The sequence below is a fragment of the Hypoxylon fragiforme genome, assembly GCF_022984875.1.
Source record: "Hypoxylon fragiforme strain CBS 206.31 chromosome Unknown GGS25scaffold_3, whole genome shotgun sequence".
Taxonomy (NCBI): Eukaryota; Fungi; Ascomycota; class Sordariomycetes; order Xylariales; family Hypoxylaceae; genus Hypoxylon; species Hypoxylon fragiforme.
The window spans coordinates 669,150-697,110 of record NW_026054758.1 but is presented as its reverse complement, the minus strand read 5'-3'; the positions used below and the strand labels follow the sequence as shown (position 1 = coordinate 697,110).

The 27,961-nt window shown below is 50.3% G+C and overlaps 9 protein-coding genes across 9 annotated transcripts; 6 read left to right on the top strand and 3 right to left on the bottom strand.

Moving 5' to 3' along the window:
- The first annotated feature begins 151 nt into the window (after positions 1-151).
- Positions 152-2,496, top strand: GGS25DRAFT_167854 (HET-domain-containing protein). The gene is made up of 3 exons (XM_049256533.1): positions 152-485; positions 553-2,357; positions 2,406-2,496. Exons 1-2 carry the CDS (start codon positions 236-238, stop codon positions 2,304-2,306), a joined length of 2,004 nt encoding a protein of 667 aa, XP_049118578.1. The 5' UTR covers positions 152-235; the 3' UTR covers positions 2,307-2,357; positions 2,406-2,496.
- A 297-nt stretch (positions 2,497-2,793) lies between these two features.
- Positions 2,794-3,621, top strand: GGS25DRAFT_519103 (uncharacterized protein; the record flags this gene model as incomplete). Its single annotated transcript, XM_049263644.1, has 1 exon — positions 2,794-3,621. The coding sequence occupies one exon, from the start codon at positions 2,794-2,796 to the stop codon at positions 3,619-3,621; it is 828 nt and encodes a 275-aa protein (XP_049118577.1).
- A 363-nt stretch (positions 3,622-3,984) lies between these two features.
- On the bottom strand, positions 3,985-6,080 carry GGS25DRAFT_167805 (uncharacterized protein). The gene has a single exon (XM_049256532.1). It carries the CDS (start codon positions 5,651-5,653, stop codon positions 4,091-4,093), a length of 1,563 nt encoding a protein of 520 aa, XP_049118576.1. The 5' UTR covers positions 5,654-6,080; the 3' UTR covers positions 3,985-4,090.
- Positions 6,081-8,614: 2,534 nt separating this feature from the next.
- GGS25DRAFT_513250 (cytochrome P450) lies at positions 8,615-12,319 on the top strand (the record flags this gene model as incomplete). The annotated part of the gene is made up of 8 exons (XM_049262865.1): positions 8,615-8,717; positions 8,779-8,933; positions 8,989-9,028; positions 9,081-9,721; positions 9,833-10,087; positions 10,186-11,319; positions 11,389-11,582; positions 11,641-12,319. The coding sequence occupies 8 exons, from the start codon at positions 8,615-8,617 to the stop codon at positions 12,317-12,319; spliced, it is 3,201 nt and encodes a 1,066-aa protein (XP_049118575.1).
- A 283-nt stretch (positions 12,320-12,602) lies between these two features.
- Positions 12,603-14,437, top strand: GGS25DRAFT_480052 (uncharacterized protein). Its single transcript, XM_049260050.1, has 2 exons — positions 12,603-12,963; positions 13,192-14,437. The coding sequence occupies exon 2, from the start codon at positions 13,225-13,227 to the stop codon at positions 13,945-13,947; it is 723 nt and encodes a 240-aa protein (XP_049118574.1). The 5' UTR covers positions 12,603-12,963; positions 13,192-13,224; the 3' UTR covers positions 13,948-14,437.
- An 896-nt stretch (positions 14,438-15,333) lies between these two features.
- GGS25DRAFT_167697 (uncharacterized protein) lies at positions 15,334-17,742 on the top strand. Its single transcript, XM_049256531.1, has 3 exons — positions 15,334-15,359; positions 15,723-16,644; positions 16,700-17,742. The coding sequence occupies exons 2-3, from the start codon at positions 15,864-15,866 to the stop codon at positions 17,125-17,127; spliced, it is 1,209 nt and encodes a 402-aa protein (XP_049118573.1). The 5' UTR covers positions 15,334-15,359; positions 15,723-15,863; the 3' UTR covers positions 17,128-17,742.
- A 338-nt stretch (positions 17,743-18,080) lies between these two features.
- On the bottom strand, positions 18,081-19,921 carry GGS25DRAFT_480048 (uncharacterized protein). Its single transcript, XM_049260049.1, has 2 exons — positions 19,671-19,921; positions 18,081-19,512 (listed from the first exon to the last, which is right to left on the bottom strand). Exons 1-2 carry the CDS (start codon positions 19,721-19,723, stop codon positions 18,186-18,188), a joined length of 1,380 nt encoding a protein of 459 aa, XP_049118572.1. The 5' UTR covers positions 19,724-19,921; the 3' UTR covers positions 18,081-18,185.
- An 81-nt stretch (positions 19,922-20,002) lies between these two features.
- On the bottom strand, positions 20,003-22,505 carry GGS25DRAFT_167171 (MFS general substrate transporter). Its single transcript, XM_049256528.1, has 3 exons — positions 21,845-22,505; positions 21,597-21,763; positions 20,003-21,535 (listed from the first exon to the last, which is right to left on the bottom strand). Exons 1-3 carry the CDS (start codon positions 22,123-22,125, stop codon positions 20,295-20,297), a joined length of 1,689 nt encoding a protein of 562 aa, XP_049118571.1. The 5' UTR covers positions 22,126-22,505; the 3' UTR covers positions 20,003-20,294.
- An 809-nt stretch (positions 22,506-23,314) lies between these two features.
- On the top strand, positions 23,315-25,881 carry GGS25DRAFT_167617 (alpha/beta-hydrolase). Its single transcript, XM_049256529.1, has 4 exons — positions 23,315-23,333; positions 23,405-23,491; positions 23,585-25,712; positions 25,776-25,881. Exon 3 carries the CDS (start codon positions 23,631-23,633, stop codon positions 25,281-25,283), a length of 1,653 nt encoding a protein of 550 aa, XP_049118570.1. The 5' UTR covers positions 23,315-23,333; positions 23,405-23,491; positions 23,585-23,630; the 3' UTR covers positions 25,284-25,712; positions 25,776-25,881.
- Positions 25,882-27,961: the final 2,080 nt, after the last annotated feature.

Below are 27,961 nucleotides of genomic sequence, written 5' to 3'. Positions count from 1 at the left end.
GAATTTAGATCATCTTTGTTTGATCTGCAGTGCCATGTGATCTCCTATTCGAGTGAGCCACAGTGAAATCGGAATCAATGATGTCCCTAACAACTTGAAGCCACAGGGCAGCTACTATGTACTACGTACTAAGGTTAGGTAGGTTAGGTAGCAACTTGAACTTCAATGTTGGCACTGAAAATACTACAATTCTTAGTTCCATACAATATCGCATACATTATACCGGCCCGGCGTCATGCCACTGTGTCAGCGTTGCGAGAAGAAGACTGATACGAGTGGTCACAGTTTCGCGTTCAGCCACCTAAAGCAGACAGATTGTGAGTTTTGTCGGCTCGTCTATGAAGGCATCATTGCCATACTATCACCCACCATCCCTCATGACAGCGCCAGCGCAACGTTCCCTTCATTTAGTCTTGACCCGAGAAAAAACTTCGATGTACACATCTTGGCTTACGGAATCATCGTATCATTCTGGTGTTCATGGGGTAAGATGAAGTCTAGAGCTCACCATGGGATTCATACCTGTACAATGACAGAAACTGAGTATTCCAGGGACAATTTGCCCTTGGAGTATCTTGCCAACTCATAGAGCTATAACTACGCTCGAATCCAGCGAGGAAGGAAGCTTCAACACTGCGTTGGAGTGGATTCAAGACTGTGTCGCTCATCATAATTGTAGCGACAATGTCTCTCCAACTTTGCCAACCCGAGTGGTCAACACCGGCCTCGATGGATCACCAATCCGACTTGTGGATGGAAACTCAGTGCGTCATCGCTATATGTGCTTGAGCCACTGTTGGGGCCAAGAGAGACCCCTGATGACGACGACTAAGAATATATCTAGTCACCTTGAAGAGATTCCTTGGTCCACCATACCGGCTACATTTAAGGATGCTATCTTATTTGGTCGGAAGTTGGATATACGCTATATTTGGATCGACTCACTTTGCATAATTCAAGATAGCTCGACAGATTGGGAAATAGAATCATCCAAGATGGCTGATATATACAGAAACAGTCATATTACAATCGCCGCCACTGCTGCAAAGGATAGCAGGGGTGGACTTGATACATGCCATACAAGAGAGTCATCGGTAAAGCTCAGGGGGAGAACAGCGAGTGACAAGCCTTATGATATTTGTTGCCAATATGCCATGGCGCCCATGACAAGCGCAGGAAAAGACACGCCGGGTAGACCCATCCAGCATCCAATCTCGAGCATCATGACTCTTGAGGACTATGGTGGCGCTATTCCCGTGTTTCCACTTTTGACTCGGGGTTGGGTTTTCCAAGAACGTTTATTGTCACCTCGCTTTCTTCAATGTGGTCGAGATGAGTTGTTATGGGACTGCAGAGAATCTATGCATTGTGAGTGTGGTCAGAGACCCCCAGATCTCCCCTACAATCAGGTTAGTATCGGGATGAGTGATAGCGATCTTCTTGCACACAAGTGGCGGAAAATCGTGGAGTTTTATTGCTCCTTAAACTTGACTTACGATACTGACAAGCTACCGGCCCTGTCCGGTCTTGCGCGACAAATGAGTGAGATGAAATCCGAGGCAGCCTACTTAGCCGGGATATGGAGTGATTCCTTGGATCTTGATTTACTATGGGTTCCATATGGTCCAGACTGCAGTGAGGGAAAAGAGTATCTAGGGCCCAGCTGGTCATGGTCCTCCTCAGGAAGACGGATCATATATCCAAGCGTGTGGCGATCTCAAGAACATGACCCGAGCGTCAAGGTTCTTGAGGTATATTTCGAATTCATCAACGCATTCTGCACCGCAGGTACGGCAGATCCAAATGGCAGAGTCACTGATGGGAGACTGGTTATGAGTGTACCCCTATTCCCGCTCATCGTCGGGTCGGCATCTGATAACGACGAAAGCTACGTGATGCGATACAAAAACACACCATTCTTCCAAAGGGATGGTTCGCAGGTACACATGGACAAAAGGCCTAGTAATTGGCGCCAACTGTTCGACGATTTCAGAAGAAGGGTGTTTCTTGATAATATCGCCAAGCGTGGCCAACTCAAGAACAAGATCTTTAGCTGCAGACTGGCTCGGCTGGAGATACTAGAAGACAGCACGTACTACCTAGTATTCGACGCCCGGGATACAATCCAAATCGAATTCAGTTTGCTCCTGGAACAGATCGATGAGGATAAGAATGTTTTCAGGAGAATCGGGCTTTTGGCAGACGGGCGGGTTGTTGAAGGTCATAAGGGGGATGCGCAATCGTGGATGAACGAGCCGAGCTGCTTTGAGAAGGATAACGAACGGACTCAGATTACGATTATTTAAAAGAACTCAAGCTGTTTGATTCTTCCTGAATTCAAAGTTGTTATCTTACGTGTAAAATCACTCCCAAGTATTTTATGCTAAATAACTAAAACCTTGCAGGATCCTTACTGTGCGGAGAAAGAAAGAAGTATTTCTTTTTGACTAATTCAAAGCCCCTATACTGCCTATGTTTGCTTCCAACCTTGGAAGTATTCATTCTCACCAGGCAGCAAAGGCTACCTACCTAGGTAGGCATGCCTTTTACACTGTACTTCCCCACAAAGCCAACCCCAAGCCGTCTTAGGATCTTTACAAACGGCACTGGGCACAAAAGGCACTGGGCCAGATACCTATTTATCACCTGAGCCGTGCCCTCTCTCTCTCTGCCAGGCCTACAAATATGTGCATGTTCCGGTGTTGGAATCCCAGAAACCGCCAATCTCCCAAAGACACCCGAAGAAGTAAACCATCATCATCATCATCCACCATACCCGCCGATATTTCAGCTATGGACTCGGCGCGTCCCCCGCGCGAGGACGATACCCTCTTCTACGAAACAAGACCCAACTACCGCGATCGCGACCATCCGTCGCACTGCCGGTGCCGCTATTGCCGCTTCTACAACCCGGATCCACTCAGAGACGACAGCCCCGAACCGTATCGCAACCCTGCCGAGGTGCTAGCGCTGGGGCGACTGCGGATCGGCCAGCACCATCCAGGCAACCCTCAGGGCGGCGGTGGTGGCGGTGGCGGGAAGAAGAAGAAGAAGCACACCGTGACGATCGAGGTCAACGGCCCGAAGCAGAGCAAATCAAAGTCACCGGACACGTCTCCGTCCGCAGCGCCGGCGGCGGCGGCACCAACCACAACGACGACGACGACGTCGCCAACGCAGGTGCCGGCCCCGCAGCCCCGCTACGCCGAGATGCTGTACCCAGAGATATACATCTACCCGCTCTCGGCGCCGCACATCACGTTCCCGGTCGTCAACTACAGCGTCCTGACCTCCCACCGGCCCCACCAACCCCCTCCCCGCCCAGCAAGGCGGCCCACATGCTACCTCGCGATCTGCCCCCCCTGCACCCGCCCAGCGGACATCGCCGCGGCGCTGACGCCGCCCGGGTCCGGGTGCGTGGTCGTGGCGCGGCTGTCGAAGACGAAGACGACGGCGCCGCTGTCGGCGTTTGGGGGGGTGGAGGAGCTGAGGAGGGAGGCGATTCAGCTGGAGGTTTGGGGGAAGGGGGAGGGGGGCTTGGAGGAGGAGAAAGGGGAGGATGAGGGTGAGGGGGATGGGGGTGGAGAGGAGGAAGAAGAGGAGGAGGGGAAGGAGGACTAGGTTGTGAAAGGGAGATATGTGGGATTGGGATAGGGATGGAAGGGTTTGGAGTTTGGAGGGGGGTCAAAGGAGGGGAATGTGAAAAAGGGGAAATTGAGAAAAGAAAAAGGGGGTGTTGATTTTCAAGGGGATACTGATTCATTTGTTTGTCCTGGGTAGCTGGATAGCTACTTCGGTGGGTTATTAGGTAGGTACTCAGGGATTACGGCATCGGAAGTCGGTCAAATAGGGGCGAGTAGACTGTGATACTGTATCAACAAATTGCAACTAGGTAACCATGGAACATTTGGAAAGAAGGAATTAAACCTCTGTGAATTTGCTGCTACATTGTAAAGAAAGGACACCTATATAAATTACAATAACCGTTACTCTACACTCTACAACTCTCCTTTTAACTTTAAGACCTCCACCACCGCTTCTCCTACCTACCCAATCTAGATTTAAATCCCTAGGTTACATACCCTCCACCTCAGGTCTGAAAAGTCTTCACAGGCCCATTCATCAAAAAAACCGCGAGGTTCCCATTCGCACAGCACGCCTCCTCATACACGCCCCTCCAGACCCTCGTCGGCCTGCCATCCTTGCGCCCCTTATTCCTCAGCACCTCGTCCTGAGCGCGGAGCGCAATCGGCTTCTTCTTGTAGCCGAGCGCGTTCTTCGCGGAGGCAATCCAGCCGTCGATGTCGTAGCACTGGGTGCCGCCGCAGTTCCGCCCCTTCCACGCGTCCCACGAGGCCTGGAGATCAGCGCGTTCGGCGGGGGAGTTGAGCTGCTCGCGGCGGATGGCGAACAACACGCCCTTCTGCGAGTGGTGCAGCAGCGTCGCCCACTGCCGCTGGAGGTGCAGGGCGCTGCGGGCCCAGAAGATGAAGCTGCCCTTTGCGGCGGCGGCGCCGTCGCCCTGCTGTAGCTTGTTCTTGGAGAAGTCGAGGGCGTCGCGCATGTCCTCGAGCGACTCGACGAGCCGGTTCAGCTTCTGCCACAGGTCGCTCATGGCGGCGCCCTGGGAGCTGCCGCGCCAGAGTCGTTTGTTCCCGGAGCGGAGGGTGAGCTCGTCGATGAGGTCCGCCTCGGACTTCCAGGCCAGCACGAGGTGCTCCCGCGCTGTGTAGGCGTGGGCCCGCATCGCCGCGCCGCTGCCGTCGCCGGTCCACAGGCGCTGGTGTGTCTGGAAGAGCTCCTCCGTGGCGGTCTTGACGAAGGGGACGACTTTGGAGTACTGGTCCACGCTTTGGTATCGCTTTTCGCCGCTCAGCAGATCCTGCATCAGCCCGACATCTGAGGCTTTGTCGGCGTACCAGTGCCACTGGGTGGGGTTACTGATGATGTCGTACGTGGCCTGCTCGCGTTCTTGGAGGAACGCGATGAAGGCTTCCTTGGCTCGCTCAAGGTGGGCGCGCCGCTCTATCAGCGCGTTCTCCAAGTGGGGGATCTGGGTCTCTTCCTTGCCGATGTGGCTGTGAGGGATGGAGCTCCACAGTTTGTCGAGGATGGGGTTGTTGGTTTCGACGGCGGAGAACCAGGTCTCGATGGCGTTGTTGTCGAGGAGGATTTCTTGGGACCCGGTCCAGAGGGGCACCATGGCCTCGGTGAAATTCAGACTACGGAGCGGCTTGGTGTAGAGATCCTTTTTCTTGTATGATAGCTTCTTGATTTGGTCTTCCACGTAGACGGGACTGTTGTCTCTCAATAAGCCGTTGCCGGCAGAAGTCCCCCCTACGGAGCCGAAGAGTGTCGATACGAATAGAATGGTGATGAGCAACGTGAGGATGGTCAGTGTTGCGTTTATTAATAAAGTAACCCATCTCGGGCGAGGCCGTGGCGCATTAGACGGTGGAGGGGGAGGGGGAGGAGCAGAAGGGGCAGGTGGGACCTCTTCTACAACTTCATCCGCGAAGATACCCCCATCCTCAGAGACATCGTCATCCTCATAGATATTGTCATCTTCATAGATATCGTCATCCTCATAGATATCCTCACCCTCAAAGGTATCCTCGAAGTCACCATAATCACCGGCAGAACCGTATTCCATTTTCGTTATGTTATCTTTTGGTGATGTAACTTTTCGTATTACAATTGTATTTATTGCCGTCTCATACTACTCATAAAATACAATCCTCTTCTACGGCGTTTCTATCGTAGGTTAGGGGACATCAGCTAGGGGATGAAGCTGAGCTTCTACCAAATAGGGGAATAAGAAGAAAGAGAAGAAATCATTCTTCTTTGTATACCAAGGTCAGCTAAGAAGCCGTTTAGATTTACATATTTCATACTTCATTGGTGACGAATTGAGCTGGTTTATCGCTTGCGATAATGTGATGGATAGTTCTTTGTCACTTTGAATCCGCGAATAGTCAGTTTGGTCCCAGGTAGCATTTTGCATGACTCCTACTCGCTGAAAGCAGTTTCCTGCGAACAAAGGATTAGTTACTGGGTATGATACCGTCGTGTGAGAACTTGACAAGTTCGGCCCTGGGTATCAATTTCCATGCTGGTAGGGGATGCGCTTGGGTGAAATGATTGCCTGCGACTAGGTACATACCTTAGGTATTTACCTTGGTTAGTTGGTGTCTAGATTTTGACCCTTGGCACAAGCGATATGGAGGTTTGGGGAACATTATGCTCGTGAAGACGTTTCACAACATAGTCGGGTACCGGCATACATATAGAGTAGTAGTATTCGCACATAGTATGCAACCACCTACCTGCCTACCTACATTATGTATGTACCTATGATACGACTGGTCTAAATTATGTCAATGGTAGGCTACGCAACTTCAACTTCAAGGTTGCGTGAAGATTACATGAAGATAAAAAGCCTCAGGATTTCGGGGATAATAACGTGGCCACCGCGTATCAGTGGTTTCGGATATATTCCATTTTCGTTCATGTGTTGAGTTCTAAGTTGTATAGCTTAGCTGAGGACGAATCGGTAAGATAATCTTCCGACTTCTTAACCCGAGTGGCACAATTGCGAGAATATGATAGGGATACTAGGCACTGGGTAGGCAGTATGGATACGATAGAAGTCCGGTCCTTCCGACGCCCATCATGTTCGTGAATATCAAGAGGTGTCCATTTCATAAAGATGTTTTTGGGTTATTGTAGGATGAATTGATGGCAATTGGAGATGCATGCAAGGTTAGGCAGACAAAAGATATCATCGGGTTAAGAAAACATTAAATCATCCAAACTAAGCCTAGAGGTAATTCTGTCGTAATGTGGAACCGAAACTTTGAAGTGTTACCATCATGTAGCGGGGCACTGCGTATGAGCTTCAAACTTAATCCGGTGACGTAACAGACTAGTAGAATATCAGGCGTGCCTACCTGCAATTAGGCTACAGATAGGCTATGTACCTACTAAGGGTACAGTCTTGTACCTATTGTACATACCTGCTCCGACTCGTAAATTCTTCTCGCATATAAATCGCTAGGCAATGCATTGATGTTCCAGGGTTTCTAAGGAGACATCATGCATCCGCGGCAGGAACAAGACGGAACAACCTACCTATTGAAGTAGGTAACGCCATGAAAACTGTTTGCCAAATACCTGAACCTCGGCAAGTAATTACTAAGGTACTCCGTACCAAGCCTAGGATAAAGCCTAGAATGCCAGCAGTTGAACCTTGGAAGCCTACATAGTAGAAGCTTCAATCAATGATCAAGGTTTAAGGATGGCGCCAGCGGAATAGTTCGCTACATGATCTTTGCTAGTAACACTAGTTACAGGGAGAGACCCATTTGTTAGACTTTAAGTTTATGCTACCGGCGATGCGGTACGCAAATCACTAACCCGGTGGCTTAGCGTCTTCAGTCACACTTGAGACGGCGTGCCAAGTGGAATGTGACCTATGTAGTAACCTTGGGAGGCTTGGGTAGGCTGGTAGCACTTAGGGTAGTATTTCGGTTAACAAAGAACCCCTGTTAACGTGCCCACTGCCTCAGTGCCTCCAAGCTCGGGACACTTTGAACTTTTGTCCAAACGTACGAATTCCATTAATCATCCCCTTATTATCTCCGCTCACGGAATAACTACATAACTACATAGTAACTTATCCTAACATTCGACTCTGTCTCATGAGATTCATCGGATGCATGGTGGTTACTCATCAAACCGCCCGTTGTCAATAGTTATCGGGAACCTTTCATCATCAACGATTGATGATTGATGATGGCTATAATTTCGGGCGACGTGTTTGGTATTTGGGATACGAAGCACTGTCCTACTCTTTGCCGTACTGCATAGTAGTGTAACTTACGACTCAAGACTCCAGAATGGCGCCGTCTCCGAGTACCTAGCGTGCGAAACCTGGGTCTCTATCGGGCATCTATCTACCTACCCTGCAAATAGCTTAACACCCATTAGGTAGACAAGTAGGGGTCCTTGTTACTAGCGCCGGCAGCTATGTACGTGTTTGATATGGATGGCCTATGAAGTCAAAGATCGAGAAGTTGATGCTATAGGCTGCCACTTTTCTGTTTCGTCACCGTACCAAGTGGATCACCAACGGGTTAAGCAACCTCGGCTCATCAACCTGATCAAATCCCTTTTTTTTTTGGAATAAAAAATAAAGAATAAAAATCTTTATTCATAGCTACATACGTAAGATTATCTGCTTTTATATACAAATCGAGTGATTATCTTCAATTTTTGAGTTGCCGTTTCCTTCGAATCTGAATCAATACCAAGTTGATTCCAAGCCATTAAATCTTCCTTCTACTACTCCGCAAATCCATCAGCCTCTGACCAAGACGTCAGTCAAACCAGCTGTGCCGTCGGTTTGCATTCCAAAAGACCGATCGAACGGGGTTCGGACTTATTATACACCTGCCGGTTCCGGATTCTATATTTCCTTCATATAAACATAATCATATATATTAAAGGGGCTCTCGCCTAGGGAGACTTGACTTCCAATATGGCTTTTGAGTGGCCTTCAATCCTTAACTTTACAGGCACAGACACGAGCACCAACGAAGAAACTTCAGAAATAATGCCTATTCCAGAACCACCATCTCTCCCTTTCGTAGGCCATGCCACCGAGATAGACCGGGAGTTACCTATACAATCCTTTATCTCGCTCGCCGACAGATATGGTGAGAATGGCTTGAATAGCGAGGCTTGCAATATGATTTCTTGCTAATATGTCGATTATAGGAGAGGTATTTCGACTTCGTTTCCCTGGAAGGACCGTGGTGGTCGTATCAAGTCATCGTCTTGTGAATGAACTTTGCGATGAAAGTCGATTCGTAAAAATCCCAAAGGCTGCCCTCTGGGAAATCCGAAATGGTGTCCACGATGGCTTATTCACCGTAAGTCAAAACCACTGTGCAGCTAGTTGAGCCAGGAAGCTAACATAAATATCAGGCCAAATTAGACGAGCCAAATTGGGGCATCGCCCATAGAGGTTAGCTGGCCCTGTTCTTCTATACAATGTATTTATCACTTACATGGAATAGTCTTGATGCCTGCGTTTGGCCCTATTTCTATCAGGGGCATGTTTGATGAAATGCACGAAATAGCATCGCAACTTACCATGAAATGGGCTCGATATGGACCGCAGCACCCTATCGATGTAACTGAGGATTTTACTCGTCTCGCTCTTGACACCCTAGCTCTCTGCTCTATGGGTTATCGTTTCAACAGCTACTATACTTCGAGTTTACACCCGTTTGTCGCGGCTATGGGCGATTTTCTCACTGAGTCGGGCAACAGGACCAAAAGAACTATGCCAGCATTTTTCTATCGGAGCAATGACGCTAAATATTGGAGTGATATTGAAATTCTTCGAAAGACGGCGGATGATGTCCTTAAGGAGCGTAAAAGTAACCCGACTGATCGTAAAGATCTACTCACTGCCATGCTTAGCGGGGTAGACCCGAAGACTGGGCAGCATATGAGTGACTCAAGCATCACTGATAACCTCATCACCTTCCTTATTGCAGGTCACGAAACAACATCTGGACTCCTATCATTTGCATTCTACGAACTTCTCAAGAACCCCGAAGCCTATCGTAAGGCCCAGGAAGAGGTTGACACGGTCATTGGGACAGGGCCCATCACCGTGGAACATATGACCAAACTCCCTTATATCGTAGCCGTAAGTCAACCTAGCACTAACACTCCTTTTCCCTTGATTTTGATGCCTTTTTGGCCAATATCAACACTCTTATCCTACACTTGTGGAAGCGATTCAGCTAACTCGCTTTAGATCATGCGCGAAACCCTGAGATTATGTTCACCTATTCCCTTAATAGGTCTCGCTGCCAAGGAGGATACTGTCATCGGGGGTAAATACAAAGTGTCATCGTCGGAAGGCTTTGCGCTTTGCATAAAGAAGGCACATTTGGATCCGGCAGTCTTCGGCGAAGATGTGATGGAGTTCAAACCAGAAAGGATGTTAGACGAACCCTTCAACAAACTGCCCAAGAATGCCTGGAAACCTTTTGGCAATGGTGTCCGAGGAGTACGTAAACATTGAATTCCTCAAATGATTTCTTCATTAGCTTAAGAAAGCCCAACACCCCCTACAATTGGTTGGATACTAACGCAAGATACTTGTAGTGCATTGGCCGTCCTTTTGCCTGGCAGGAATCTACATTGGCCATAGCCATGCTCCTACAAAACTTCAATTTTGTCTTGGATGACCCGTCTTATAGCTTAGCTATCAAACAAACACTTACTCTTAAGCCAGCTGGCTTTCGCATGAAGGCAACTCTCCGGGGTGGAATGACACCAGGCCAACTGGAACAACGACTGGCTGGCAAACAAGTGCCAACTGAAGCTCTTAGTGGGCTCTCTTTGAAGGATCCAGCCCGCTCCGCCGAAAATGGAAGTGGAAGGCCTATCACCATTCTGTACGGAAGTAATAGCGGTACTTGCGAAGCTCTAGCCCAACGATTGGCCAGTGACGCTTTGGGTCACGGTTTCCAGGTTTCCAAGATTGATATTATGGATGTTGCAAATGGAGACCTACCCAAGGGACAGCCTGTGGTGATATTTACGGCATCCTATGAGGGACAACCGCCAGACAATGCTGCCCATTTTGTCTCGTGGGTCGAAAGCATCAAAGACAAGACGGCACTTGAGGGTGTGCAATATGCCGTTTTTGGCGTTGGCCATCACGACTGGGCTCAGACATTCCACAGGATACCAAAACTAATCGACACCAAGCTTGAAGAGGCTGGCGCTACTCGACTAGCCAATATTGGCCTCACCGATGTTGGGAAGGATGATGCCTTTGCGGATTTTGAAACATGGGAAGATGAAGTATGTTGGCCAGCACTCAAGAAGCAATTTGGTGGACCTAGCGGCGTATCGGAACCCTCGCAAGCTGCCGGTATCACGGTGTCGATAACAACCCCACGCACGTCTGCTCTCCGACAAGACGTAACGGAAGCATTGGTAGTGGAGACCCGCACGTTAACAGCCGAGGGAGAACCATTGAAAAAGCACATCGAGATAGAGCTTCCTAGTGACGAACACAACGAAGCTTATCGAGCAGGCGATTATCTTGCAGTCCTTCCAATTAACCCTAAGCAGATTGTCGAACGAGCCATGCGCAGATTCCATCTCCCCTGGGATGTACATATTACCATTGGCAGCAATGGCGTGACCAGCCTTCCCACAGATACATCACTACCGGCGCATAGCATTCTAGGTGCTTACGTTGAATTGTCTCAGCCAGCAACTAAAAGGGTAGGTTGATTTTTATCGCATGAATCCTTTATGGACCGGTATACGGAGGCTAACAATCAGTACTTACAGAACATAAGTGCCCTAGTCGAGGCTGCGAAGAACGACGATGAGAAAGAGGCGCTAAAGAAGCTCGTAGACGAGTCCTTTGAAGAGGTATCGGCTAAACGTGTCTCCGTGTTGGACCTTTTGGAAAGATTTCCGTCTGTCGACCTGCCGTTGGGTACCTTCCTTGCGATGCTCCCTCCTATGCGTGTGCGCCAATAGTAAGTGTTCCAGGTCGGCTATAGCAACCTCCTTTGAGCGAACTCTAACATAATGCAGCTCTATCTCCTCTTCACCTCTGTGGAAACCGTCTCACGTCACCTTAACCTTCTCACTTCTTGAAGCCCCATCCAAATCCGGCCAGGGTGTACATGTTGGCGCAGCCTCATCGTACCTGGCCTCGCTCGCCCCAGGAGACAAATTGCAGGTTTCCGTCCGCCCCTCCCACGCGGCCTTCCATCTTCCCCAAGACGTTGAGAATACTCCCGTCATTTTCGTAGCAGCCGGCTCAGGTCTCGCACCCTTCCGCGGCTTCATGCAGGAGCGCGCGGCCATGATCGCCGCGGGACGCAAGCTCGCGCCCGCCCTGCTCTTCTTCGGATGCCGCGAACCCGGGCGCGACGATTTATACGCCGAGGAACTCGCGGCATGGGAGCGCGACGGCGTCGTCACCATACACCGCGCGTACAGCCGGAAGCCCGAGGCGGCCAACGGCCACAAGTACGTGCAGGACGCGATGCGCGCAGCCGACGAGGAGGTCTCGAAGCTCTGGCGCGAGGGCGCGAAGCTGTTCGTCTGCGGCTCCAAGGCTATCGGCGAGGGCGTTAAGGAGGTCGTGGTCGAGCTGGCGAAGCGGGTGTCGAAGAAAGAGGAGGGTAAAGATGTTACGGACGAGGAGGTCGCGAGGTGGTGGGAGGCTTTGAGGAATACGAGGTATGCTACGGATGTGTTCGACTAAGAGACTACACTACATAGTATGGTGGTCTGGGATGCTTGATTGCTTGCTTGCTGTTATGATTATATTATGGGATGTTATTAGAAGTGGTCAAATATGACTTTTACAGATACCTATTAGTTTTTATAGATTGCATGGAGATGGAGATGGAGATGGAGATGGAGATGGAGATTTGTACAACACGAATAGTAGTTATTAGTGGCATGATTGGGATGGGTAACAGGTATATAGTCGTGCGTTTGCTCTTTATTATACATGGTTAGGTATTCAATATTTTCGACTTACTCAGGTTCCTACTTGGTTGACATGTTTCTGGGCAATGGTATATAGGTAACTTCCCTAAGCAATATAATATGTAGATCTCTCTGACACAGCCTACGTTCACCGGCAGCCAATCACATCTACAATCATACCTAGTACACATACCTACCTAGGCACCTACCAATACTACCAGATAGGCACCTAGGTAGCTAGCTGCCTCTTTCGGCCAGCTTGCCGGGAGGGCTTGGCATTGGCACTTCACCCACCCACCCATCACACCTCGGGCGATGTGCATGCCATAGAAGGTCAGGAGAAGGAGGCCTAAAGAAGAAGCTGGATGTCTGGAATCGGCCGCGGTGACGCAATCGCTGTGCGTTGATATCTAGGTATGTGTCAGGTGCATCATTGCAGGTATTAAAGGGTGTTGATTCTTGTTTTTATTTTTATTTTTAGAGGTTCTTAGCAGAGAAAGCAAATGCTGTACCTATGCTGTTTTATTAGTGAAGCGGATTGAACCCTGAGTATCTCCAGTACCTACTGGCCAACTATATATCGGCTGAAGAACCGGGTGTCAAGATAGAAATCTACTAAAACTCGCATCGGAATCAAATCAGCATACAAGACACATACTACCAACCTACCTCCGCATGGGCACCGCACGACCACGAACACATCAAAATCGGAGTATACTGCCAGCGCTCCTCACCGCAGTAGCGCTCATCCTTTTGTTCTGGCGCGGAAGGAGCCAGCCGCCGCCTAATATCGACAACCCCGAAATAATCGCAGACGAAAATACACTCGCGATGTCGTCGGACCAGGATACCGACGACGATATTACTAAGTATCTGAAGGTAACGGCGCGGGCTGTTGATGACGGTAGCAGCGGCGGAGGAGGAGGATTGAAGCTAGCCCTCGCAGTAGCGAACACGCACCCGACGGACGCCGTGACGGTGCTGACGTGGGACTCGCCTTTGGACCCGTTGGCCGTGCAGTTGGGCGTACTCACACTCACACGCACCCGCACCCCAAAAGCCGAAGCGGACACTAGCAGTTCAAAAACAGAAGCAGGGGAGGAGAAGGAGGAGCAAATACTCATCCCGACGATCCAGGTCCGCCGCAAGATGCCGCCGGGCCCGGAATCGCTGGTCGCGATCGGGGCGGGGCAGACGCGCGAGCAGGTGGTGGAGCTCCGGGAGCCGATGGTGCCGGTTGGGAAGCTGAAGTTACGTGGTGAGAGGGTGAGGGTTGTTTGTAAGGGGCTGTGGAGGGGGGTTTGGAGGGGGGAGAGGGAGAGTGTGGAGGGAGATAAGGGAGAGTTGTTGGGGGCGAAGGGGGAGTTTGAGAGTGAGGCTGTGGTGGTTGGGTTTTGATGGCGATGGTGTTGATGGTTAGCAAGCTGTATAGGCACCTACCTAGGCACCTACCTAGGCACCTACCTAAGCTAGACACATATACTAAGTGCCGGGATAGGTGCTCCTTTTGAATTGCTCGGACGGATAAGTTGCCAACGGTGGTGATAAACTAGCCACTTATCTATCGCTTACCACTAAGTTATCTAAGTAGCAACATTAAGATACTTGTGATATGGGATGATAGTCCAAGTTCGAAACATCTTGGCCCAAGCTTTTTTGAATCCACTGGATTAAATACACATTCATGGTTGTGTATCTAGACTGCTCGGCACACAACTCTTAAATACTTGTATTGAATATCGTTGGTGGCTTTAGAGTTATCCGGGTTACTTCAGTGCTGGCTGGGTCAGGTCGGTAGTACGGGACAGTTGGGTATTTAAATCAAGGGAGCCCAACTCTGGCGATATTCACTTATAGGATATGTAGAGGGGACTTCGGATCATATAGGAGTGATCGAGTGGTTAAAGTGGCAGAGTGTCAAAGTGGGCACAGTGGATGATTAATAGTTAATGGCATTCACCATTAATTTGCTGTACGGGAACTATACCACACTAGGCCTAGCGTCAACTGACATCGTTGGAAATGTGATAATATGACGCCCGGCCGAACCCCGCCATCAGGTGTTGCGGGGTGTTACCTAACAGTTAAGGTTGGGACGTTCGAGCTGTGACTGCAAGCTACCTACATTTTACACATGTGCAGCTCCAGGTTCAGCTACATCATTGTGTGTATTAGATAAGGAGTTACCATCTTACATCATACACAGTCCTACCGAGAAATGTCAGTTGACTTAAAGTATTATGTATGTCAGTTGGATAAGTCGGTACCTTTGTAAGGTAGCTCGGTAACTTTGAGCCTCATCCAATCTGACATCCATGAATATTTAATGGTGCAATTGATCACCTTACTGACATCAAATACCTCTTAGATGTGTGTATAAAAAGTGCATAAATATATGACACGACATTATACACTTGTACTGTCAATTCTGCCATACCCATGCCCAAGTATTCGGGTACTTGGGTAAACCTGGTGCTACATAGTACTAATGTACTACTAGGTACTAAAGTGCTGTATGTAATGTGCGGTACCTTACCTACCCGGTTTAACATTCAATGAATGGATTCATCTTTCCCTTTCATCGAATGAGATAAGATAATTTGACCCATTTTTGACCTTCAAAGTTGTCAAGTCTGTACCTAACCAGCTCAACATTTCCGAACCTAAAACCTAACATTGCCTATCTACATATCTAGGTAGGTAGGTATCTACATACCTACTTAGTAGTCACAGTACACATCATTTGATCAATGATGTTGTTACCATAATACTCGCTATCTACATAGTAGTAGTAGTAGTACCTAATCAAGGTAAGGTACGCACTTACGTGCCTACTTCTTACCTGTCTAACCCGACTTCCTACTTTTCTTCTTTTTTTCAATAAAAACCCTCTAATATTTGATTTTCTTCCCTTTTAATTACTCACGATCCCTCGTCATTCTTACCCACTGTCTTCCATCTATCCATTCATCCATCCATCCAAATACCATTTCCCTCAACTTGAATTTACGAGCAAACAAGCAAGCCTGCTGCCTGCTGCCTACTGCCTGCTGCCTGTCTTGAGCCCTTGGAAGTATCTGTATGTCGTTATACACTTTGTCGTCCATTGGCTGGGATATGAATCATATGGAATCTGCCTGTCGACCTTGGATGCTCATCCTGTGATATTCAAGCTACTTTTTCCTTTGCGGTACTCTAGTAAAAGTAGCCACATTACCCCCAGACGCCGCTTCGGTTCCTTACCGCCTCCACCCCTACCCGAGAATCACCTACATTAAGTAACTCTAGTTCCTCTTCCACCCGGATCGGTCAAAATGTCTACTTCTCCGATCCGTCTACTCATCCCGCCGAGTCTTCAGCGGTTCACCTGCTTCGAACATTTCCCGTTCGATGTCCGCGTTCAGGTCTGGGAAGATATCATCTATACCCCTGGCATCCATTTCCTTAAGTTTGAGCAGAACAAAGAAGCCTTGCAATATACGACCCCAGATGACTCAGATTCAAGCACGGACGACGATAGCGATGGCATGGACCGTCTACAACTGTCCCACACTACACGAGAGGGCAAGCGGGTGAACTTTACTAGCACCCTCAAGTCGGCCTTCCCCTCTCCAGCTGCTGACAAGTCTTACTATCTCACCATGAACAAAACATGCACTCAATTGTCACTGGCCTGTAGCGAAGCTGCGAAGTTGGTCGAGAAATTAATCGCACGCCGGGGAAACTTGGTTCTAGATACCGGACGCTTGGTTCACTTTGAGCAATCGTCCGATGTCGTATGCATTGACTATCCAGGTGCTACCCTGTCTCGACCTCTGGGCCATTGGGCAGATCGTCTAGATCTGGAACAGTTGGCAAAGGTTCGCCGGGTAGCTATCCGGTATAGCACCAAGTGGGATGATGAGTGCCGAGTTTGCCGTACCTGTGGTATCATCCACAATTTTCATCGGCATCACGATAATACGCGTCCACGACATGCCTACGAGTTTGCCGCTTTGTTCAAGAATCTTGAAACTTTCTACTTCATGGACTGCCTAGCAATCCGCAAGTCCCGCGATAAGTCGAAGCCTACTTCTTGCTTGCACGCTAAGAAGGGTATGTGTAGTATTCAATATTTCATTCCATGATTTATCACTAACACGAAAATAAGAATATGGAGACAAGGGCGAGAAGTTTGCGAGTGGTGAAGGTGGTCGCACGTACTATGAAGTTGATCCCCAATTTTGCAAGATCAACACCCACGTCTTCCGTGCGCTTGATTGGGTTCGCGAAAATTACATTAGCTACTGCAAGAAATATTCCAAGGGCCCTGCGAACCCCGAGAAGGTTAAATTTAAGGTTCTTTCTTGCGAGTGGGATACCGAAGAACTCGTCCCCAAGCGCCAAGAATCGAAGCCCATCCGATCTACCAACAAACAACACAAAGCACGATTTTCAAACGTTAACGGCGGCTCGAGTCGAATCCGCCCTAAATTCAATCCTGCTCGGAAATCTGAAACATTTGACGGTCTTCCTGTTGTCTTTGGTGATGATGGCAAGTCAAAATTCGAGTTCACCGTCAATGTACCCTTTCCGTGAGGGCGTTTGTAGCTTGCTGATGCTACTTGGGTTATATTTCCCTCAACCTAATGAAAATTGAGAGGGAGGATTCATGAGGGTGGCATTCCTTATCCTAAAAATGTCTTTACCTTTTCCTTTGTTTTGCTCTTTACCAACGTTGATACCCAGACTCCTTTAGTTAGGCGTTAATGGTCGCGAATGAAATCGCAGGCATGGGTGGTTTCATGAAGCATTGCCTATGATAAACGAATAAAATGAAATTAGGATTACCTTAATCCTATACATTTTGTATCATTATTCTAATGTGTGAAGTGCGTTTGTGATTGAGTTGGTGTCATGCTCTTTTCTGCCGAGGTGGACGCTAGTGGTAATAGGAGAATAGGGGTACTACTATGTCAAATGAGTAGTTCGCTTCTTAGGTCTCTATATGTCTAACGTTGATAGATGTCGTAATCATGAGGCCGGGTTATCTTACTCGTGTACATGGCGCTGCGTTTGTCATCGTAGAATTAATTATGAGCTCATGCCCCTGGCTCGTTGTTCCTTCTGTTAGTAGTACCGCAATACTGTGGTTCGTTATCTCCCCCCTATGCCCCTAAATTTCTTTGATATACCTACCTAGGTAGGTATAACAGCGCGACTATTATAGATATGCGTTGATAATCCGCCCTTACGCTTACGCTTATGCCCGCAGCTGTGCGTATGTATTAACAGGTCCTGATATCACGTCGCCGCGTAGGTATTTTTAGTTCTTGGTGAACTCACGGCGCGGTATGTGGACCTACGTACGATAGATGCTTATGCTTCAATGATCCGACCACTCTGGGTCGATATACCGGATAGGACAGAGGATGAATATGGGACAGACAGGTAGACTGGCAGACAAGCATAGCCCCTTTTGACACGTTTATATAGGTGACTAGTCATATGACTTCGCCCGGAAGCAAACCCGAAATTCGGCTTGACTTTTGAGCGGCCGCTATAACTACATAAAAAATACCGCTGAGAAGTGCGCAGAGGTACGCATGCAGCTAGGCAGGCAGGCAGGCAGGCAGGCAGGAGGTAGCAGACACCGCCTACAGCCCCGTAACATCCCTCAACGAGCAAAGCCTCGACTTCTCCACCAGACTCTTCAGCGCACGCACGCGGTCGCTCCCTGCCCCTGCCCCCTTTCCCATCCCCACCCCGCTGCCCCCGAGCTCCCGCTGCAAGAACTCGTGGTTCCGCGGATGCGAGAGCAGCCCCCCTCCTCCTTTCCGCTGTTGCTCAGGCAACGCCCCCAGCCCCCGCTCGATATTCTCCACGAAATACAGCACCGCCTGGCAGAAGAACATCCCCTGCAGGCGGCCGCTCCAGATGTAGAAGGCGCCCATTTGGATGCCCTTGGATGGATCGGCGTATGCGTGAGAGGAGGAGGAGGAGGAGAGGGGATGGGTGGGGAGGGTGAATAAGGGGTACCGGTCGATGCCGGAGGTGCGCCGCTGGACGTGCATGAACATGAGCTCCCAGAGGGAGATGGTCTGGACGAAGCAGCTGGTTAGGAGGCAGGTGAAGGGGGTTGGGAGGGGGTGGTCGGGAGTGTCGTGGGGTGCTGGGGTTGGTGGGGTTGGAATGGGGGATGTGGGGGTAGCGTCGTCGTTGTTGTTGTCGTCGTCATTATTTTCATCATCGCCGTCATTGTTCTCGTCAACAACATCACCCGTAAACGCACCAAACTTCCTCCCGCCATCCTCACTCTGCAAAACCCAGGTCAGGTTCGCAATAGCCTGCTGGAACCTCTGTGACAGGAGAAGCAGCTTCTCAGCCACGGAGACGCCGTCGCCCACGGGCGGGGGCGGGTGGTCCACGAACGTCGCGAACTTCACCTTCCCCGCGTCTTCCAGGTCCTGGAGTGTTTTCCATTGGTCGTGCAGGTCGATGTTGAGCTGGGAGAGCTCGCGCATACACGAGCGCTGATCGAGTTTTGTGGCGAGCAGGCTGTGCATGTCTAGCGGGTTGAAGGGATTACTACTAGTAGTAGTGGTGGTGGAGGTGGTGGTGGCGGCCCCGTACCACTCTGGGACGGGCGGTTCGGAGGGAGGCGGGATGGGGGATAGGTTGAAGAAGGCATCGCCGCTGCTGTGCGGGAGTGCGGTGGGGTTTAGTCCATTGTTACCGCTTTGGATATCCTCGGTAAATCCCGCTGATAGATTCTCCTGGTCTTGAGCTGGGAAAACGTCCGAATTCGCGTGACTCGCCGGCTGTCCCCCGGTAGTGGTAGCAGTCGCGGGCGCCGAGCTCGTCTTTCGGGGCCTCCCTGACCGCTTAGCCGGCGCCGCTTCGCAGCTCAGCCCGAGACGTGAGCAACGGGTGCATTTCTGCTGGGTGTCTTCGCGGGGACATCTTAGTTTGGAGTGCCGACATCTACGTATCTCATGAGTTGTTTGGTTCTAGTGTATTCAAGGTTATGAGATAAATGAGAAAGATGTTGATGACTTGAGTGTTGAGTCTTATTATGAATAGGTACCTAGTACACATAGTACATGAGTTGGGAGGCGGTAATAAAAAGGGGGGCGCTGTACCGGTCACAAGCCGTCCGTCGCAAACTAGATCTTGGATGAGGTGCTGTCGCCATCTCGTCATATCAGCCGGCTTTTATTTATTGTTTTGATCACAATTTATGGAAAGGATTGGTAAGATTACGAATCAAATTATTTCCGAGGAGAAAAAGAAAATATCCACGGATGTTTAAATCCCAAGGTACTTAAACAGGTGCCTAATTATGTAACATGCCCAGGTCAGCATGGATTCATTGTGTACGATTGAAGTCTGATCGGATAGGGGTCTGGTTGGGGGCCCTGAATCTCAAATCATAGGCCGTAAATCTGGTATAACATCTTGCTAAGCCACCTGGGCACCATTCTGCCCAGGCGTATTATCCCCTAATTATTCCATCTCATGTACCTAGAAGGTACCTATCCATTCAAGTTTATTATTCCCTTATGTCGCATAAGCTGAATATCACATATCACATCACACCCCAATATGGAAACAGGGGTTCTATATCTGGGTACGCATTCATCCAATGACACCGATCGTGATCGAACCCATGGTAAGCTCATTTTTGCATTATGAAAACTCCAGATAATATTCCAAGTGCTTTTTTTCATTAATCGCTACGTAATCATGTAAATGCCATCAGTCTACTACGGGGCTACCCTATCACTACCCGTGCCCTCCCGCTCCTCAAGACCAAACTCCGTCTTCAACTCCGTCCGCAGCGCGATCTCCTTCTCGAAGAGAATCAATAGAAAGACGAAGCCCGAAAACGGCACACCTATCATAAACAGCTTTTGCAGTGACTTGGTAAAAACCGTTAGGATCTGTTGTTTCACAGGCTCCTCGAACGACTCGACAAAAGCCTTGGTCGCGCTCGAGTACGAGTTCCCCGACGTCAGCGACGCTCTGGCCCTGGCGTCATCCACCAGCGGCGCATAGGCTGCCGTGAAGCTGTTGAAGATGGCGGCGGAGATGGCCACGCCCCACACGTTCCCGAAGCTGCGGATGAAGTTCCAGCTAGCCGTCGCAGACGCCTGGTCGGTCTCTTTCAGCGAGGCTTGGAAGGCGGGGAGGAATGTATTCGTGAGCATGCCGCTGCCAAGGGCTGCCGCAATGTTGAAGAATACCCATGCAACCGTAGCTGTGTTCTGATCCATCATGCTGAAGAGGCCGATTCCGAGGGTGAACAGAGCAGAGCCCGTGAGGTGGATGATCTTGTACCGCCCCCACCTCGACATGATCATCAGCGCAATCGCTGCCCCGGGTATCCCCACGAGACTGAACACCAGCAGGTCCACACCGGATTCCGCCGGGGACGCCAGCTTGACAGCCTGGAAATAGAGAGGGATGAAGAAGAAGAGCCAGTAGTTCTGCATGGCGTTGACGAAGGTGGCGATGTACACGATGACCGCCGTGCGATTGCTGAAAAGCCGCAGGGGCATAACCGGATCGGCGACGCACGGCAGGCCCTCGAAGACGACGAACAGCACCATGCCGCCGAGGCCAACCACCAAGGGCACGAGGATGTGCCAGTCCGCCCAGGGGTACAGCGCGTCGGCCCACGTCAAGGCGACGAGGATGGACACCGTCGATGCGATGAGAATCCCGTTGCCGACGTAGTCGAGTCGCCGCAGCCGCTCGAGGGCCGTCGTGGACTTGTCCCACTTGACGCGGAGGAAGATGAACAGGAGAGAGAAGGCGAAGGCGCCGATGGGCAGGTTGATGTAGAAAACCCATCGCCAGGAGGTGGTTTCGACGATGATGCCGCCGAGGAGCGGGCCTAGAGTTGTGCCGAGCCCGTACACCGCTAGGATGATGGCGATGAAGTTGCCGCGCTGTCGCAGCGGCACGAGGTCGGAGACGATGACGTCGATGATCATGTTGATACCTAATGAGCCCTCATTAGATTCCGTAGGTCCGTAGTAACGGAGAAACGATAGAGACCTTACCTCCTGAGCCCATCCCTTGAATCGCTCTACCCGCGATCAAGGTGCCCCCATTGTTAGCAGCACCGCATACTCCGCTACCGAGGATATATATGGCTACGATGGATAGCGCCATGTGTCGTCGGCCGAAAAGGTTGGCTAGTTGACCGAATAGGGGCTGCACAACCGCACTAGTCACAGCAGTACAATTAACCGTCCGTAAACACTTGAGCACCTCTACACTCGCGCCACGCAAAAAAGAATTAATTTACCTGGTGAGAAAAAAGACATTGCTAATCCAAACATAATCCTCGCCTATATTGAGTTTCTCTACGATCGTGGGAAGAGAGGTTACGACGACGGTATTCTCCGCCGCGGACAGGAGCGACACTATACAGAGGGCGACAATGATGGCCCAAAACTGGAAGCCTCTTTTCGATTTCTCGTCCAAGTCGGCAGTGGACTCCTGCGAATCTTGATCAGATGGGTCGGGGCGCACGGATCCCATCTCCTGGTGGCCTAAGTCAGCCGGCGTGTTCTCGTTGGATGGCATCGTCGGTTTGTATTATCGTGCTGGAAGAAGCATCCCACAAGCATTGCAGGTATGTCGCCTACCTATGTAGAAGGCGAGAGAGAGCGCCATGGTGATATTTAAACGAGAGAGAGAGAGAGAGAGAGATGACGAAATTACAAGTCCCAGGACGCAGAGTCGGAATTATTCCCCTGACAGCGGATACGTAAAACTTGGCCATTAGTCGCAGTGTCTTTGTTCTACTACGCCGCTCACTTTCGCTTTCTACGCCGCTCACTACCTACGCGAAACGAAAGTGGCACCTATTCGGTGGGTTTTCGAGAGAGAGAGCTATTCTAGTCACAGAGGGTTTTTGGTTTCTCGACGCATCAGCAATCAGCATCAGCAACCAGCAATTGGGGCACTGCCTCATGCGCCTCATGCAAATAAAGCAATGTGGACCTATTATTGACGGAAATATACAATCGATGGGTATAGTAGGTAAACATTCCGTAGAGGTGATTCGGTCTTGTTGATAGGTATGCCTGGGACTTCTGGACAGGCTAGGCTAGTAGCTGATGAGAGACTCGGATGATTGCTTGGAATAGCGTGGGAAATCTTCCGGCTTTTCGGAAGGTTTTTAATTTCCTATCTTTTTTTGTTGCTTTTTGTACCTATACATTCCATTTCTTTTCTTAGATGTTCTGGGATAGGTACCTAAGTCAACAACATCGGCGACTAACTCATGACTATGTCGGTGTTTGACACTTTTGGTTATTTCCATGATCATCTGTATACCTAAATGTCTACCGAGATATTTCCATGTCATGGTTTGCTGATGGATGCTGTCTCATCTCTTACTCTGTTATGGGATCAGTTTATGATGTATGTAAGTGCCCGACAAGTCACTCACCTACCTATCCAGTATCTCGGTAGCTCCGAGTTTCAATTTCACAAGAACTCATTCTTCCTGATTGGAGAGGCTTTGCTGAAATTATTGTCCTGTTTACGGGAGAGTAGCAGGCCGCAAGGTTCTCACTCAAGGTACATAAGCATTCACACATTTTGCTGTCTTTGAGAATAATGCGTTTATTACCTCGAAGTGGTGAAATCATGCATCTAATTCGGGTTCATGATGTTCCAAGACTATGACGTTCATTTCCATTCACTAGGTCGTATTTGCCGACCGTATTGCCGTAGCTTCAACTTCACCTCTGCCGAGGACGGGCCTTTCATGAGTATAGTTAGTTGTATGCATCTTCGACGACTTTCTAGAAAGTGTTTATCATTTCAATTATGAACACGATTTGATTGCTTTTAGCTGTGGTTTGACTGAAAAACACCAACGGAAAAGAAGATTATTACTACAATTATTACAATCAGGCTTCAAGAAACCCCCTCTTACTTGGTAAGTGAATACTTTCATTAGAGGCATTGATAAATAGTGGCTAGTTAAATTAAAGAAACAATCGTCCTATTGCAATAACTAACAATGGCACAGAAAGACAAAAACAAGCGTAAAAAGAGAGAAAAAGCAGAAAGAAACCATGTCTACTCCTGGAATGCTTTACGTGACCATGCAACCCAAGCCAGGGTTACCAATACCGCAGTTTCACGAATGGTATAACAACGAGCACGGCCCGACCCGGCTTCGGCTGCCGCAAATCTTCCCGAACGGGCTTCGGTATCGTGCCACCGACGGGAAGACCCCCGAGTTCTTGGCCGCCTATGACGTGACGTCCATGTCTCACCTGCAAACCAGCACCTACACATCGCTGCGAGAAAACCGCTCGTCTCGCGAGGCCGACACCATAGGCCAGGTCGACGTCAAGCGATACTTCTGGGACTCGGTGTTCGCCAAGGAGTCCCCGCTCTTCGTCCCCCTCGAGCAGCTGACGGACGACGAGGCCGAGGGCATTGTCTTACTCGCGTTGGAGCTCAAGCTGACCGATGCGGCAGACGCTGAACCCGTGTCGCGGCAGTGGCTCGAAGAGCAGCACGTGGACATGCTGTCCAAGATCCCCGGCTGGCTGCGATCGCGCGTCCTCCGAACGTCTACTCTAGAGGTCGGTGCACCTGTATCCTTCATCGCCCTCCACGAGTTCGCCAAAGCAAACGAGCTCGGCGATGTAGCCCAGCAGCCAGCGGCCAAGACCCCCGGATGGGAGGAGGAGATCGCCGGAAAGTACGCGACCCTGGCTTCGCAAAGACAATACTCCCTCTTCTACGTCTTCGGCCCCGCCCCGCGCGACTTACACAACCTCTCCCTCCTCCCATCCCCACAATCCACCTTCGTCTCCGCCGACGCTCTCACCAGCACCTCCAACGCCGACGCCGCCGGCCCCGTCATAACCTCGTACGTGACCGCCCCCTCCGACGGCCTCCCCATCCCCTACCGCCTCGAAGGCAACCCCGACCCCGCCGCCCCCACCATCGCCTTCTGCAACTCGCTGCTCACGTCCCTGCACATGTGGGACGCGTTCGTCGCGATCCTCAGGGCGCAGCGCCCGCAGTACCGGATCCTGCGGTACGACTCGCGGGGCCGCCACGCCCTTCCCGCGCCCGTGCCCGCGACCCTCGACATCCTCGCCGACGACCTCGCCGCCCTGCTCGCCGCCCTGCGCATCCCCCGCCTGCACGCCCTCGTCGGCGTCTCCCAGGGCGGCGCCACCGCCCTGCGCTTCGCGCTCAAGCACCCCGCGCTCCTGCAAACCCTCGTCGCGTGCGACTTCAACGCCGCGTCCAGCCCCGCCAACACGGGCGCCTGGAAGGAGCGCATCGCGATGGCGGAGTCCCACTTCGCCGACGACGAGCAGGCGAAGACGCCGGTGCCCGGGATAAGGAGGCTCGCGGAGATCACGGTAAGCCGGTGGTTCCACCCGCTCACCACCGCCCGGCAGCCGCAGACGGTGAAGTGGATGGAGGACATGGTGGCGGCGAACGACGTCCAGGGCTTCCGCTTCGGGTGCCAGGCGCTCTGGGACTACGACATGCGGCCGCTGATGCCGGCGTGCGGCGTGCCGGCGCTGCTGGTGGCGGGGGAGGGGGACGGGGGCGGCGCGCTGGTCAAGGCGATGAAGGGGTTTGCGGGGCAGTTGGGAGAAAAGGGGGCGGAGGTGGTGGAGGTGAAGGAGGCGGGGCACCTGCCGATGGTGGAGAATCCGGCGGGCTTTTGGGAGGCTGTTGAGGGGGTTTTGTAGTTTTGTGGGAGGGGGTTGGTTCCACGCGCAGGTCGTTTCTGATAGCGAAGATATCTGCTCGTGATTATTAAAGAAATAAAAAATGGTTGTTTAAGTTTCGCGTGAAGAGGTCGTGGTGATCTTGACGCTTACGTCGAGTTTCGTATTGAGAGTGTAGAAGCAGTGGTTTGGTGCTCGGTTTGAAAAGGGGGGGCAAAGGGGGAATCTTCTGATGATGGATCATTGGGTGCCTACCCCTTATGGTTGCAGATCCAGGCAAGTGCACGAAGACGTAGGTATCTACCTAGGTACCTAGGCAGGTAAATTCCAAGGTTACTTGCCCTGGTGATATGTATAGGAGCAACAGACCGTCACTACCTACACATTTGCTTTTCGTGACGGTGCTTCAGGATCCCAGTACTAATAGATAACCCCAATCCTGGACAGAGCATATCTACTAGGTTAGGTACCAATACATATAAATATGATTTTTAAGAGTTCAATTTTATCTACCTAGGTTTTATTCTGCGAAAACACTATGATAGAATATCTCAAGTTACTCCTTATTGTCGAAAGAGGGTAGAGCATTACGTATTAGGGCACACATCAGATGATCATAGAGTGGACTGCTGGTGTATTCTAATAAATTGAAGGAGAGTAGGGCCCCTGATAGTCGTGGTAGAGAATGAATTTAGGAGATAGAAGGGATTATGGATAAGAGTCCTCTAAAGCTCGTTCGTATCATGAGGGCTGTCAAGAGGCGGGACCTAGAAGATACAGAACAACATTGCTATTGCGCGGAGATCTCTACCATCTCCCCGAAGACCATGAAAGCTATATATGCATGTTAGCTGCCACTGTCTCTGTTCTATCTAGCGCCCCGTCTAGTCCTCGGGTAGACCCTTGACAAGAGCTATCGCGTTGATCGCTTAGAGCAAGAACAGGAGATGGGTAATATATCTTGAATAGTCGGCGTAGGCGGGAAGAGAGAAGTCAATCACACAACCTGCGTTTAGGAGCTTCCAAGACAAACGCTCACGACTGTGTGCGGTGGATCATGTACCTAATCTGACCTAGTATATGGCAATATCGGCAAGATAGATGCGCCTGGAAGTTTACCTAGCAGAGATGCAATAGCCAACAGGTGCGCATGGATGCGCAATGCACGTTTGACGAGCACATCTCCTCAGATCCCGACTGTGCGTCTAACTAATCCCTTTCCAATCTCTTGTAACCGGCAACGCGGCCGCAGAATGATCATCCTGAAGATGACTTCTATACTCATCTCTCGGTACGGCAAGAATCCATCCCGCACGCATTCCGCACCATACCCAGAATCCACCTCCAGCAGGCACTGCCAAGTGTTCCTTCGTGGTGGTCGGCGACTCCGTTTTGCATCAAGCCCGATCAAATACTGTCACGAACGCTTGCTAATTCTGTGGGGCGCGACGCGTCTGCGCTGGGTCATCTGGGGATTAGATCACCCCCGTCCATCGCAGATAAATATACGATGGAGAATGGGGGAGGAGGGAGGGGGGAGGGGGGGTTTGTTCCCAAGATTTATTTGATCCATATTGCTGGGAACGATCCTGTCGCAAACCGCAACGGGCCTAGGTTAGTTGAAATATTGAATGCACCTTGGACGAAAAGAGAAGGATAGGCTTGTGTTTATTTGGTTTGGACGGTATTCTTGGCGCCAACAAAAGACACAGACTTCAGATGTCAACAATGATAAAACCTGGGTATTCATGCGCATGGCACGGCATAGGTAGGTGTTTTGTTTTTTGTTCATGGAAAAGAACCGGGCTGGCCGCTGGCGGGTCAAGATTGTTTGCCTACTAGCCCTGGAGGTAAATATTAGCAGGTAGCTACCTACCTAGTAGCTTACGTACCTCCAGCTAGGACCTAATACCTACCTATATCTAACTACCTACTACTAGGTACAATACATATGTAGGTAATCACGGCTGAGGTTACCATTTGCCCAGTGCCCCATTCCCAAGGCGGAAACGGAGATTGACACAGCCCTGTAGATGAATAGTTTCGGCAGTGCCTACCGGCGAAAATGGCGACATCGATGTTAGTCAGAATTAAGAAAGCAAAACAAAACGAGGATGGGAGATGCAAGAAACGGAAACGGGGAGGGGGATGGGATGAATGGCGAAAGCCTGTCCCGTCCCAATCTTGGTAAGCTGCGATTCTCTTTCCTTAATGGTCCGCCCTCGGGACACGGCTCAGTAGAGGAGTAGAGAAGAAACAGAAACATAATAAAAAAAAAAAAAAAAAAACTCCAATTCATATTGGATGGATCATGCAAAGTAGATGAACTGGGCTGAGATTCGACGGTAAAATTTCCAAGTTGGAAAATTCCCGACCAATGGTGAGCTGTTGATAGGAAACCTCGGCTGCTACGAGCGGGAAAGAAAAAGAAACCAAGAAACAAGAAGAGAGCAAGAAAAAAAAAAGGGCTTAACTATACAACTGTAACTACAATAGTGGGCTTTTCGGAGACTCGGAGTCAAGGCTGGAAGAAAGCGATCAAGGAGTTTAGAGTGTTCCAGGACGAATACAATACCGAGTACCTCCAGGGCTTCGATGCTTACCTACGACGGGTCCTACGTAGTCCCTGGGTATAGCTACCTGGTAAAGACACCTAGGTAAAGAAGAAGGATCCTAGAGGCAATTAATATATCTGAAGG

Excerpts from the sequence above, each read along its gene's own strand:
- GGS25DRAFT_167171 (XM_049256528.1), bottom strand. The coding sequence starts at position 22,125 with ATGCCATCCAACGAGAACACGCCGGCTGACTTAGGCCACCAGGAGATG. Across the intron at positions 21,764-21,844 it reads AATGTCTTTTTTCTCACCAG|TGCGGTTGTGCAGCCCCTAT; the intron begins GTAAATTAATTC and ends TGCTGTGACTAG. Across the intron at positions 21,536-21,596 it reads TCAAGGGATGGGCTCAGGAG|GTATCAACATGATCATCGAC; the intron begins GTAAGGTCTCTA and ends AGGGCTCATTAG.
- GGS25DRAFT_480052 (XM_049260050.1), top strand. The coding sequence starts at position 13,225 with ATGGGCACCGCACGACCACGAACACATCAAAATCGGAGTATACTGCCA.
- GGS25DRAFT_167617 (XM_049256529.1), top strand. The coding sequence starts at position 23,631 with ATGTCTACTCCTGGAATGCTTTACGTGACCATGCAACCCAAGCCAGGG.
- GGS25DRAFT_167697 (XM_049256531.1), top strand. The coding sequence starts at position 15,864 with ATGTCTACTTCTCCGATCCGTCTACTCATCCCGCCGAGTCTTCAGCGG. Across the intron at positions 16,645-16,699 it reads TTGCTTGCACGCTAAGAAGG|AATATGGAGACAAGGGCGAG; the intron begins GTATGTGTAGTA and ends CACGAAAATAAG.
- GGS25DRAFT_167854 (XM_049256533.1), top strand. The coding sequence starts at position 236 with ATGCCACTGTGTCAGCGTTGCGAGAAGAAGACTGATACGAGTGGTCAC. Across the intron at positions 486-552 it reads ATCATTCTGGTGTTCATGGG|GGACAATTTGCCCTTGGAGT; the intron begins GTAAGATGAAGT and ends TGAGTATTCCAG.
- GGS25DRAFT_167805 (XM_049256532.1), bottom strand. The coding sequence starts at position 5,653 with ATGGAATACGGTTCTGCCGGTGATTATGGTGACTTCGAGGATACCTTT.
- GGS25DRAFT_480048 (XM_049260049.1), bottom strand. The coding sequence starts at position 19,723 with ATGGCGACAGCACCTCATCCAAGATCTAGTTTGCGACGGACGGCTTGT. Across the intron at positions 19,513-19,670 it reads CGACGGACGGCTTGTGACCG|ATGTCGGCACTCCAAACTAA; the intron begins GTACAGCGCCCC and ends TGAGATACGTAG.